Genomic DNA, 12998 nt, shown 5'->3' with positions numbered 1-12998 from the left:
GAAGAGTGCACTGATCATAAAAGAGTTCTGATAATACATATAGACAGAGCATGGATGTATATTATTGTCATTAAACAGCTCTGTGAGAGCGGGCAGGTCTGACCCACAATTGACATTTCTACTATAGCACTGCATAGCTGCTTACATAGTCTGGAGCCACTTTTTGTACTTTTGTACGCAATGGCGACTTTTGACGACGTGCGGGAAAATGTGAAGGTAAGGTTTATTTCGGACTCCATGTTAGGAAACAAACCGATCACGAGTGTTTTGTCGTTAGTAGGCCTAGCCTATCATGTCATCCACTGGCTTGACCTCTCTGAGTTCTGAAAGCAGTGGCGAGCTCGGAGAACAAAGTGACACGAAGCAGTTGAGTTCACACATAATGTTCTAAAGGTTTAATAACACACAATGATATACATTTTCTAACAATCGCTCCATTCATTTAGACGACGTGAGAGTAGATAGATGACGGTTGTTGACCATATAACTTAACTCATAACTTTGTCTTCTGTCTTTAATTGCTCTTCTATAGTTTATTTCTTTTCTTTAGGCTACTTCTACTTGTATACTAGTTGTATCGCTTTATTTTATTCTTTTTTTTAACTTCTCTATTTATCCTGACATATTTACAGTCTTTGTGCTGCTGCAAACCTAAATATCTCCTCTGGGGATCATTAAAGGTTTTATCTTATCCTACATGTAAACTATTATGTGTGCAGAAGTACTATGGCAGTCGACTGGAGTCCTCTGGGGATTTGCAAACAAGTGCTGCCTCCTGCAGTTTGTCTTGCTGCCCAGTGTCAACAAGTGTCACAGATGCACTGAGCCAGGTTCACCTGGAGGTGACCAAAAGGTACGGTGTGCAATATTGTCTCACCTTTACTTTTGCATCATATGCATTTTGCAGAAATAACAGAAAATAAAATAACCTTTTTTGCATAATTCCCACACAACTTTCTCACACACGCCATCAGGTGGTCTCATTGGTACGAGAGGTGCTAAGTAACTGTCTTACTTGTAGGAACGGCAGGAATGGACTGTTTTGTGGCAGTGCTTCTTGATTACTCAACCACAACAAGAGCACGAGAAACACAGACAGGGCACTTACACATCAAACTAATATACTGCAGCTATCGACAGGTCAGGCAAAAATCCATTCATGAGCATGCCACAGCTTCACTGACAAATTACTTATTGAACCTCACTGTAAACACATTGGAAAGCATATTGCTTAAAAATGCCTCTGTAAACATCATCCTGTATTGTCCAGGGTGCTACATTTAAGACATTTCTCAAATATTTAACTGATTAGCTTAAATTTTGTGATTGAAAATGACATCCAGCAGAGTGATTAGCTTCCTTTCTGGTCTTTCTTAGTCTGTTGTCATCCTTTAAAGCACAGGACTATCTTTATAACATCTGTATGCTTCCCATCATAGCACAGTGACTTTGTGGTTATGGACTGTTGTCATCAACAATACTTTTCTCCAGATTCTTTGGCTGTGGCCTTCCCTTTCCAGCGAAACTTGAGGGCTGCAGAGTCCTGGACCTCGGCAGCGGCTCTGGCAGAGACTGTTATGCCTTCAGTAAACTCGTTGGACAGAGCGGACATGTCACAGGGATCGATATGACGGAGGAACTAGTGATTACACATGCATGTTCACGTTTGATGCTTGATTTCTGTGCTTTCTACTGATTTAACTAGCATTTCTTTAGATCACAGCGTCTCGTCAGTACATCGAGTATCATCAAAAGAAGTTTGGCTATGAGAAGCCCAACGTCACATTTGTCCAGGGGTACATGGAGAAGCTCAGTGAAGCTGGCATACAGAGTGACTCAGTGGATGTTGTGCTGTAGGTTGAAAGCATGAATTCTACATGATCTGTCAGTGGACGCTATCGTCTATTACAATAAGACGGCTTTGATTAGTTGATAAACAAAACTATTTTCCCTCATATATCCAGATCCAACTGTGTAATCTGTTTGTGTCCTGATAAAAGGGCAGTTCTACAGCAAGCTTACAATGTCCTAAAGGTTAGTACGAAGAATTTCTACCAACCACATTGTGTAAAACGAAACATGTAGAGGAACACACTGTTAATGGGTCTCATCACTCATTCTACACAGGAGGGAGGTGAACTGTATTTCAGTGACATGTTTGCCAGCAAAGTTGTTCCTGATCACATGAAGGAAGATACAGTCCTGTGGGGTAAAATAACATTGGATTATCTAAAATTGGATGTATAAGAGAAGAATCCCTGCATCGCTCTGACTGTGACCTTTTGATTTCTGGCCTAGGTGAAGGAATGGGCAGTTCTCTGTTTTGGCAGGATCTCATTTCATTGGCACACAGCGTAGGTTTCAGCACTCCACACCTTGTTTCAGCCAGCCAGATTGAAATCTACAACAGTGAGCTCAAAGCAAAAGCAGGTAACAAAAAGGCAACATTGACTTTTGACGACCTGCAAAGATAATATTTACTCTACAGTTGAGCCAGTTCTTCATTTTGCAGGTGACGTCAACTATGCTTCGGGCACTTATCGGCTCTTTAAACTGCCCCAAAGTCAAGTCGTGTCTGAGGCAACAGTGACATATAAAGGAACTGTGGCAGATTTCCTAGATCAGCTGGACTTTGATTCCTCCCACTGCTTCAAGGTATAACTAAAGTCCCACCAGAGAATGCCAATCAGACAAATACTGAATTACTTTATCAATGTTTACACAAGGGATTCTACTAACCTGTGGCTTATTGTTCCAATAATAGAAAACGTTAGTCTATATGTGTTATACTTTTATAATTTCAGAGAAAAAAAATCCTGCATATTCACTTTGGAACGATTAGGTCAATGTCTTCTTTTGTGTTATGCAGAAAGATGTGGCAGTGGAGGTAAATGGAGAGATGGCAGCAATCCTCCAGAGATCCCGTTTCTTTCCGGATTTCAAAATCCAGATATCGGATAAACCATGGTCCAACTCAGAGTCAACACCACAGGTAGCTCATTTTCTGAGTTTGCTGTGGCTGAAATGCTTTTTAAGGGTTAACTACTGACTGCCTTCAGAGAGAAAGTAAAGTTGACCCACGTTTTGCATTCAAGAATCAAATGAAACACACAGTTTTTACAGAAAGAATAACTCTTTGTAGCAACTGCACAATGAAACCTTTGATAGTAACCAAAGATTTGTTTCAGTCTCATCTGAAAGTAACCGTGAACTTTCTTCATTTGTTCCTCAGTACTGCCACCTCAACCCTTTTCTGCTGGCTGACAAACTGGGATCCTCAGTGAGACAATGCTCCAAAACAAGCAACTAAAGATTAAGCTAAATCCTGAGGAATCCTTCCGGAAGACTAAGTAGAACCGCTGCAGTAAGATTGTAAAACGTTTTTAGAGTTTAGTTGAAGTCCAAAACATTAAAGACTAGGCTAATCATTTTATGTGCCAGTCATCATCTACCTCTTGTGATATAGTTAACATCATGGTTCACAGTTGTTTGAGAAGATAATGCTGTCACAATAATGTGATAAGTGTGCAGATAGTAAAATAACATTTTATGTAATTGTAACTTTCTACCTACTTAAGTAACGTCTAAGTCAATGGACAAGACAAAGGTTCTGTGTAAAAGTGACAATAAAAGCATCTTGCCATTGTTAATGCTTGACTGTATTCTGCTGTCAGTGTACTACATGAGAGAGGAACTTGTACTGAAGTGTATGAAGTACACTTCATGAAGTATTTGCAGATTGATGCAAAGAATCAGAATCAGAAAAAGCTTTATTGCCAAGTACGTTTTTTACACATACAAGGAATTTAGGAGACTACTGAGAGTGGACTGCCCTGCTTGCAGGTAATGGGTGGTTTATAAAATGTTAAACTCACAAGAGCACAAAAAGGCCAGTTTGGCAGAAACGGGGACACAGACTCAAACCAGCGATGAATAACAAAAGCAGAAATAAAAATCCAAAAACATAACCGCACCTGAAGATTACACCATTGCAAAAGCACCTGTCAGACTGTGAAACTCTAAAACAAAGTAGCAAAGGTTAGCTACAGATGAGCAATGATTAATTGTAGTCAATGTAACAAGCCATTCCAGGAAAAGTATCCTGACAGAAAACACATCCTCAGGCTGACAACAGTGAGTATGACGTGGACAATCGGTGGTGTTGAAACTCCCGAACAGACCCGTTCAATACCTGAGCTTTAGCTATGGACCACAAAGTATATCATTAAAAAAAATAAATTAATAATAAAAGCGCTTAATATTAAGTAAGTAAAAGGTCAGATTACACAAAGTGCTTTCGTATTCTCTTCATGTGGATTTAAATTCCAAGTTGTATCATAAAGACTAAACAATAAGTTAAATGTCTGCTGTAAACATGTAAACATCGATTTAAGCATTGAATTAAAAATTAAACTGGTATTGACAAAAGTTAAAAAGAAATTCAAATTAAATTGTTTATAAACATCACCACCATATTTGGTGAGTGCAGCATTTAAACTGACCTTTGTAGTTTAGATTTTTTACTCAGAAATATATTTTAAATAAGTGGAGTGGTGTGTATTTTCTGAATGTTTTAAGTGGATAAAATTACTATTATTATTTTACAATGACTACTACAAAATACTATTACATTATTTTAGTTTATGGAATCTTGGAATTTCAAGTTCACAAAAATGTTTGGATATATTTATGTTGTGTAGCTAATATTAACCAGAGACTGACTATTGAGATCAGGACGACCCACTTTTAGTACAGCTGTAGTTAAAACTTGGAATGAATACAAGTAAAACTGCTGTGTCATCCAGACTGTTGTGCTCCTTACACAAAGCTCAGATTATTCCCATTGCACTAAGTGCATAAAGCTTTGCATGCTGCTATGGTAACAGTGCTCTGCATAAGAGAAGAGGTCTGATTGGCTTTCAGACACCCTGATGCAGTAAATGGAGCAATTAAATTTGGTACTACTTGATGGAGAGAGGAACAATAAGGAGAAAGACAACATCCTTCGTCACTGAGAAGTGTTAACTCCTGGATACAGCACACCTCTGGTTACATCTGCAGCCAGCTCAGGTCATCAGCCCTGAACAGATGAGGAAGTAAGAAAACAAATATTCAGAAAAGAGTAGTATCCAGTTTATGAGTCACCCTGTGACTTGGGATATGATGTTTACATATAGAACATAAAGTAGCCCAATGAATTATACCCCTGTGTAGTGTTTACATGACTTTAATGTAGTCCAAGTGTAAACATCCCACAAGTCTCTGTCATGTCTATACCAACTGAGTTACAGCATTACAGTTAGCTGCTGTAATCTATATTGTTCAATAAAAAATGTTAAACTAGCTCTTCCCAGTGAAAAGTTCTAAAAATGCACTGTACGCTACCGGTCACACACAAAATGGCAGACAGACAAAGTTAGTGACGAGCTGGTGAACATAGTGCAGCTGCAGCATATAGGTAAAGAGCCAGATATTTGGTGGATAGCAAAACAGAGCTAAAAGGAAAGTGAATATTGGATTTTAATTCACCAGATGGACACAAACACGACGCAGTGTAAATATACAACATTTTTGCTTACAGGTTAGGCATATCAACTTAAAAGGTTGATGTGGTCAAAGCTTGTTTCTGCTGCCCACAAGTGGCCAAAATCAACAATAAGAACGACATTTACTCCCTAATGACATAACACAGTTGCAGAATTCATTATAATTTAATGTACCGTATTTAATGTGCATACAGTATATAAACACGGCAGCCCTCTAGTTTTTGTAAAAGCAGGATGCCACTCACTGAGCCTGTGCCTTTGTTAAGATCTGGCCAGTAGCCATCAGCTCTGCAAGACGAGCCACAGCAGGGTCAAACATCAGGCTGGCAGCAGCTACCACCACCTCATCTCTGTTAAAGGAGAAATGAAAGAATTCAGCACAAAGCATACAATCATATCCAGCTGTATCAGGAGTTATTCCCCAGCTGCTCACTTTATGTAAAACGCCAGGAACTTCCTTTCTTCCACACTGCCTTTGAAAATAATTTCTGTGAATCCTTCTCCATAGCCTACAATGAGGAAATGAAAGGGGGAAATGAGACTTGGTATAGTGGGTTCATGAGGGTTAAAATATTCTGATGCAAGAGTGACATTTGCCTCAATAAATACTCTACCTGTGTATCGGATGCTCTTTCCAAGTAAAACAGTCCAGAAGAAAGGAACAGACTCACATCTGGTGGGTGTCTTCAGCATGTTCAGGGCAGCTACTCTTCCTGAGGGTTAAAAGAAATACATGCATGATAAGGATAAACCCAGGTATCAAATTATTTTGGATTGAAAAGATGCGTGATGCAGAAATATCTAAACAGAACTCAGCCTTAACGGCTACATGCAACACAATATGAAGCTGTGGTCCTTTGAATCCGTCAGTCTCTTACCTTGAGCTTGTGACATTTGCCAGTGACCCACGTTGACCCTTTGGTCTCCACGAATGGTCAGAGGGAAAGAGGTAACATCTCCAGCACTAAAAATATCTGGTATATTGGTACTCATGAACTGTTAACATAAGGAGTTTACAGCAGGAGCCTTAACATTAGGCTCACAAAGACATGTACTGTATATACAGGATATTTACACAGCTATTCATTTCAGTCCCCTGGACACAATTAGCGGAGGTATTAAGGTTAGGTATTAAGGTAATATACATTATTAATGTTTGGACAAAAACAAACAATTAAAATGAACCGTAACAGTAACCATATCAGGCTATTCATAAATCTTAAGCTGTAAAGCCACATTTATGATTCATTAGTTATGTCAGTGATTAAAGTTTGGATATGTTATCTAGCGTGTTAGTTACCTTGTCAACAATCACAGCTTTCCTTGAATCCACTTCCAACTTGCTTCCTGCCAAGAAGTCTGAATTGGGGATTACACCTGAAAAACAGAAATCTTTGTGTTTGATTTTTGCAGAACTGCAAACTTGATTTTAATAACAAAATCTGTATATTCCAACACTTTGAAGTAGAATATTAAAATTACCAATTCCGGCAATTACCACATCAGCTTCCAGGACTATACCAGTCTTCAGCACCACCCACTTCACCTGGGGAAAAAAAGACTAATTTAGAGATCTACAATAAAATATACACTACTCTATTGTTTCAGTTACAACACAGGTGTAAGCAATCAAAATGAATGATGGCCGGATTCCATTTTTTGTAGCTGCTCTAAGTGTCAGGTAACATTATTTAAACACGTTTTCAGGCTGCTCAGGCCTGAGAGACATTGTTGATGAGCTTCTGTTTCTGCGGCTGTCAAGGACGCCATAGCAACAGAAATGATACAAAAGAGTAAAGTCTCATGTTTTCAGTAGAAAGAAAAATAAGGATGGATACAGCGGCGGAAACCATGTTCAGGTCCATTAAAAAAAACATGATTAACGGTTCTTTATTGATTCATCTGCCAATTATTCCCTTAAATAAATAAAATATTTTTGTAAATAATTCCATTTACAGTAGGTAAGTGTCAGGGTCCTGGTATTGTTCATACTGACTAAGTCACGCTGCCATAGCTTACTGGGACTAAATAGAACAGAGCCATCGTTAAGGTTATTAGTAACACCTGTGCTTTTCCTACCATGACATTAAAACAAGGTATATGCTAATAGAGTAAAAGTAGAGTTACCTTGCCATTCTCCCCTTGGATCTCAGTGACTCCATTGTTCATGTAGAACTTTACATTTTCTTCCTCCAACATCTTAAAAGAAGAAGCTTTTAAAGTGTGTTCAATTTAATAAAAGATAATACAAAAAAATATTTTAAATAATCACATTTAGCGATGACAGTGACCAACTACCATCATTATCGTTTCTTACTTGCATACACATTTTGCCAATTTCTGGCCCCAGAGATCGCTCATACGGGTATCTGGATGTGCCAACCACGGCCACACTGGCAGCTTTGCCTGATAAGTAGGATGCCACCTCCATACCTATTGTGTATGAAAAACACTTCAGCTGCAGTCTGCAATATTGGTGTGACTACATGTGTTGTAAAGTAGCTTTATCTTGCACAAATATTTACATAGCAGATTTAATATTGAGAGAGGTGGCTATGAACAAGGTAATGTCAGCATCATGTCAACATAATAATTAAACACAAAAGCAAAGATGCACATCCTGCTATGTTGAGAGAAACTGAATCTGGTAACCTATGAAGGAGGCTCCGATCACAACAGCTTTCTGGCCCAGACAGGAGTTGTGAATCTCTTCGGCGTCTTCATATCTCTGCAGCAACTTTACTCCCTTCAGGTCCCAACCAGGACAGTCGAGCGGCCGCGCTCTGTGAACCAAACAAAAACTTCACTGCATTTTGCTGTTGTCAGAGCAATGTTTCCATTGTCTTTTAGGTGTTCAGCAGGCTAACCTGAGTGTGACAAAAACAATCTAAAAATGTGCTTCTGTTTGTAGAAGACTTGAGAAACAGGATTATGACTCTAACCTACAACCAGTTGAGATCAGAAGCTGGTCGTAATGCTGCAACGTGCCGTCACCCAACTTCACCGCCTTATCAGCTGGGTTCACCGACATCACCTGCAACACAAAACACTTTTCTTAACATGACCAAAGAGAGGATCAGTTTTTCCTCAAGGCAGTGAGAATACATCACAAATAAATTGTCCTTCTTGCTTCTCACCTCCTTCTGTGTCCACACCTCAATCCCATACTGTTGATAGAAGTCACTTGGTCGGAGGAGGATGCTGCTGCTGTCCAGATTCATAGCCTGAAAGAGGCAATGCCATTTGCTAAAAACTTACATCCAAACACAAACACTTACAGAAGGATCTACTTACTCAAAAAGACAAACGAGGAAGGAAGAAAACCGGTTACCTCTTCTCTCTGATTGAGTTCTCACCTTACTCAGTTTGGGCTTGTCAAATGGAGGCAGGTTGTCTCTGGTTACCATAATGATTCGACCATGGTAGCAGTTCTGCCGCAGTGTTTCAGCACAAACCAGGGAGGCAGGGCCTGAAATCACAACATTTATATTCAGTGTGTAATGAAAAAGGGTACATTCAGTGATGGAGCTTATAGCAGGCACACTAGACCACCAAATTTACTTGAGCACTGGTCTCTTTTTTTAATCCTACTAGGAGGGATTTGTGAGACCCCCCCCCCCAAATACATACTTATTATTCTTTTTTTTATGTATCCCTTGTATGTATTAAATCTAGTTCCTTACCTCCTCCAATCAGCAGGATAGTGTGTTTAATGTCTGGCACCATGCTGCACATCTCCTTCACCCGCTTCTTCAACTTCAGAGACTAAGCGACACAAACCAACAAGGGACAGTTTAAAATAGTGTATTTTAACACAAAATTAAAGGAAACATTGTGACTACTTATCTATTGAACATGTTAAAAAAAATTACAAAAAATAAGTGTACATTTCAGCACAGGCAAGAAAACCAAGAAAAACAAACATATTTTCCAAAATAATTGTACATGATTTAAATAAGGATTCCCATGTTCAAAATGTTATGAACTTGCCATCACTTACATTTTTGTTGATGGAAACATACACCTTGCCATCCTCAACTTTTACCTGTAAAATATTTTTGTAAAATTGAAAGAAATGAGAAAGAAGTAATAGTTACAAAATGTTTTTCAAAAGTGTATACAGATCAAAACACAGTGGGGGTCATTTGTCTACAAGGCCAAAATCAGTGTTTCTGGACAATGATCTTTAGCAAATGAAATGTTGACCAAAAAAAGGAATTGTTTTGAAAGAGGCAGGAGGTACTCTGAACAATAGTAACATCTGGGAACGTTTAAAATTGCATCCATTATGGCAGAAGGCATAAATGTGTGGTAAGTTAACAGCTGAAAAAAATATTCCTCTGTTTAAAAAAAATAAAAAGGTAAATGGTTGTGAGCTACCTTCCATCGAGAATCTCTCATCTATTAAATGACTGCATGTTTTTTTTTTTAAGATTATTTTGTGGGGGTGTTCCGCCTTTAATGGACAGGACAGGTGAAAAAGGGGAGAGTAGGGGGAAGACATGAAGGAAATCATCACAGGTCGGAGTCGAACCCTCGACCTCTGCGTCGAGGCATAAACCTCTAAATATATGTGTGCCTGCTCGACCCACTGATCCAACCTGGCCACACATGACTTTTTGTTTAAAATGACAGCTTTCAAGTTCAAATCCATAGTTTGGACGTGTTTTTGTACCAATTACAGTGAAATAATGTGCAAGTAGACCATCTCAAATGTGACTACATTTTAAACTGGAGAGAAACTCTCTTCTTGATTTCATTCATATTAAAAGAGCAGTAAATTGCTCTCTACTGACATGTTTTACCTTATAACTAGGCAGACAGTCCAGACCTGGATACTCTTCGATATCTCCAGTTCTGACATTAAAGCATGCACCATGAAAGGGACATCTCACCCTGTCACCAACAAGTGCTCCTGGATTATTAGAGAAGATGCAATTAACACTTCTGAGATTCAATGCAACACATTTAATACAGCTATTATTTCCGATATGGGTATATAGAGATCGAAGGATTACCTTTGATAAGAGGAGCATTGTAATGAGAGCACTGGCTTCCAACAGCACTGTACTGACCCTGAGTACGGACAAGCAACACCTTCTGGTCCCCCACGGTCACTTCCTTCATCCTTTGTAAACACAAAAGGGGGGGAAAGAGAAATTGTGAAGAAAAAAAGCGTTTAAGAGTTCATGAAAATTTGGAACGTCTTCACTGATAGCAGTAGCTATACCAAAAGTCTTTGACCTACTGTCCATCTTTCAGATCAGCCTCCTGACATACCAGCCCCGTCACCTGCTCCTGATACTCATCTTGGCCCTGATGCATTACTGCAAGACATGAGCGACATTAAAAAAACATGGCTATTGTTAGACTGACAGGCTTAAATTATAACTGGCTTCTGGTGGACCATGAACAGGCTCTGCAATGGAGACACAGGATACAGCTACTGAAGAGTTTCATGTGTAGTTTATTTTCAAGGTATATTGTGTCATTAATCTTTGTTTTCTTACTCTTTATTTTAACTATAGGGTCAAAATAACCATAGATTAATTCCATGGATGAGCATTACGTGATGGTAAGATACTATAAACTGACATTTGTACAACATTTATTTAACTGTTGTTAAGCCTGTTTGCTGTGTTTTCTTTGATGGACTTAAATTCTTGAATGCTTATGTTAGGCTATATGGTGTGGTCGTTCATCTACTCCTTTAGGGACAAAACATACAATACAGACAAATATGATCATGTAAGATAAACAACAAACATGCAAATAAAAAGCTAACACGTTTCGCACTGTAGGCTATTCTTTGTCCACGCATGAAGTGGATATTGCTGAGAAGCTGACAGAACAAAAACCGGCTTTTCAACAAACTCCCATTCACCTTTAGCACAATCCTCTCTTTTCATGTAATACTGTACATGCATAGCTAGGCTACATTCATTACTAAAACGAGAGACCTCCATACATGTATAGCTGTGCTGCTCACCTGTTCTCTTCCGCCACAACAGTCAAAAATGATGCGCCTGCCTTGGATCCTCGGCAGTGTTTTCCGTAGGAACAAACAAACGTGGGTCGTATGGTCGTTAGGAGCGTGCGCAGGAGAACTGCCCGCGTGACAGTCAGCCGGAATCACATGTTACCCGCGCGCTCCTCCCACAACCTACCCACCCACACCCATGGATAAACTGTTAAAACCATGATTCAAACACTCACCCTCACGGATAGTCTATAAGATATTATAAGTATAAGTTATGGGGAATAACTGAGGAATATCTGTAGATTGATGTTGTGCCGATGAGGAGGAAATAGCCTATGCATTTATTTTGGTGTTGTTCAGTTGTTGCATCCTTTTGGCAATGTAGGTGGCAGATTGGTTATCTGAACAAGCAATCCTATTAGGCCCCTCTTAACATTATTTGGGGTTTTCAAGATGATCAAAATACATTATTGAACACTGTTGTGTTCAATGTGCTTAGCAATGTTTATATAGGCCTGTAGCTTATTTGATACTGCAAAAAAAGACGGTTTTGAGTTCCTTCTTTTTTGTTCAACATTAGCCTATTGTTTACAGGAAAAGATAATTAGCATACTAAAGATAGAGCAAAAAGCTCAGAATAAATAAATGGGAGATCCTGACAATACAAAAACTTTTAGAATGATTCTATGACATCATAATCTAATATTATCTGTTTTGGTTTTTTTCCTAATGGGCTGGATGAAATATCTATTTGAACTGATGTAAAAGTGATTTGTTTTTGTGTTACAATTAGGCTACATATAGTACTTGACATGTATGTAGCCTACAGTATATGTGTATATATGTATTTTTTAAATTGTAGCCTATAGTTATGTATTTGTTTTTGATGCAAGATAGTCAGTATTTGCTATTTGTTGTATGTTAAAAATACATAGGCTAATTAAAAAGCAGACCGAAAATGTAGTTTGATGAATGTGTATCCCAGTCAGTCACTCACCCAATAACATTGGCCCTAAAAAATGTGTATATTCACCTACATGTATAGGGTATATGTCACTCAGTCTCACTCGGGCCTTCAAGAGGCCAAAACACCCATTCCCTTTTAGGCCTACTTGCTGACAATGGTCTACCAAATGCAGGACAATTGAAGGGCCCTGAGGGGCAGGTTGCTGTTTAAATAACCTTTAACCGAATGGTGGCGCTGTGTCACCAAATATATGGCTACATCAGTCATTCATGTCCATGGCCAGGCTTTCTCTTGAATGAGCGCAGCGATGTATTTTTTCCCACTTCCAATTAATGAATCAACAGTGAAAAGTCAAATAGTCCTGTTCATAATGTTTCAAGTCCAGTTATAATATCAAACAATACAGTGTAATAGATGTTGTGCTAAATCAAAGTACCATGCATGTAATGCCATGCGTTACATATTCTCTATGTGACTACTATTCCCATAAATCCACGGTGGTTTG

At 38.8% G+C, this 12998-nt stretch overlaps 2 protein-coding genes across 4 annotated transcripts; one reads left to right on the top strand and one right to left on the bottom strand.

The window, feature by feature from the left end:
* On the top strand, positions 1 to 3650 carry LOC144515428 (arsenite methyltransferase). Of its 2 annotated transcripts, none has more exons than XM_078246271.1 (10): positions 1 to 216; positions 720 to 853; positions 1492 to 1642; positions 1717 to 1853; positions 1965 to 2034; positions 2128 to 2209; positions 2299 to 2430; positions 2513 to 2655; positions 2870 to 2992; positions 3233 to 3650. In XM_078246271.1, exons 1-10 carry the CDS (start codon positions 181 to 183, stop codon positions 3308 to 3310), a joined length of 1086 nt encoding a protein of 361 aa, XP_078102397.1. In that variant the 5' UTR covers positions 1 to 180; the 3' UTR covers positions 3311 to 3650. The 2 variants fall into 2 exon arrangements, with proteins under 2 accessions (XP_078102397.1, XP_078102396.1); XM_078246270.1 differs by having other exon boundaries at positions 2498 to 2655.
* Positions 3651 to 3752: 102 nt separating this feature from the next.
* aifm4 (apoptosis inducing factor mitochondria associated 4) lies at positions 3753 to 11660 on the bottom strand. 2 transcript variants are annotated; one of them, XM_078246269.1, is made up of 19 exons: positions 11536 to 11659; positions 10795 to 10873; positions 10565 to 10674; positions 10352 to 10461; positions 9547 to 9591; positions 9230 to 9311; positions 8903 to 9015; positions 8684 to 8770; positions 8489 to 8580; positions 8199 to 8329; positions 7864 to 7979; positions 7674 to 7745; positions 7029 to 7092; positions 6847 to 6923; positions 6425 to 6542; positions 6161 to 6259; positions 5980 to 6055; positions 5792 to 5896; positions 3753 to 5080 (listed from the first exon to the last, which is right to left on the bottom strand). In XM_078246269.1, exons 2-19 carry the CDS (start codon positions 10869 to 10871, stop codon positions 5050 to 5052), a joined length of 1605 nt encoding a protein of 534 aa, XP_078102395.1. In that variant the 5' UTR covers positions 10872 to 10873; positions 11536 to 11659; the 3' UTR covers positions 3753 to 5049. The 2 variants fall into 2 exon arrangements, 1 of the variants encoding a protein (XP_078102395.1); XR_013501745.1 differs by lacking the exons at positions 3753 to 5080; positions 5792 to 5896 and having other exon boundaries at positions 6425 to 6510; positions 11536 to 11660.
* Positions 11661 to 12998: the final 1338 nt, after the last annotated feature.

The sequence above is a fragment of the Sander vitreus genome, chromosome 3, assembly GCF_031162955.1.
Source record: "Sander vitreus isolate 19-12246 chromosome 3, sanVit1, whole genome shotgun sequence".
In the NCBI taxonomy this organism is placed as follows: domain Eukaryota; kingdom Metazoa; phylum Chordata; class Actinopteri; order Perciformes; family Percidae; genus Sander; species Sander vitreus.
The sequence above is the reverse complement of the archived record's forward strand: the minus strand, read 5'-3'. Positions and strand labels throughout refer to the sequence as shown.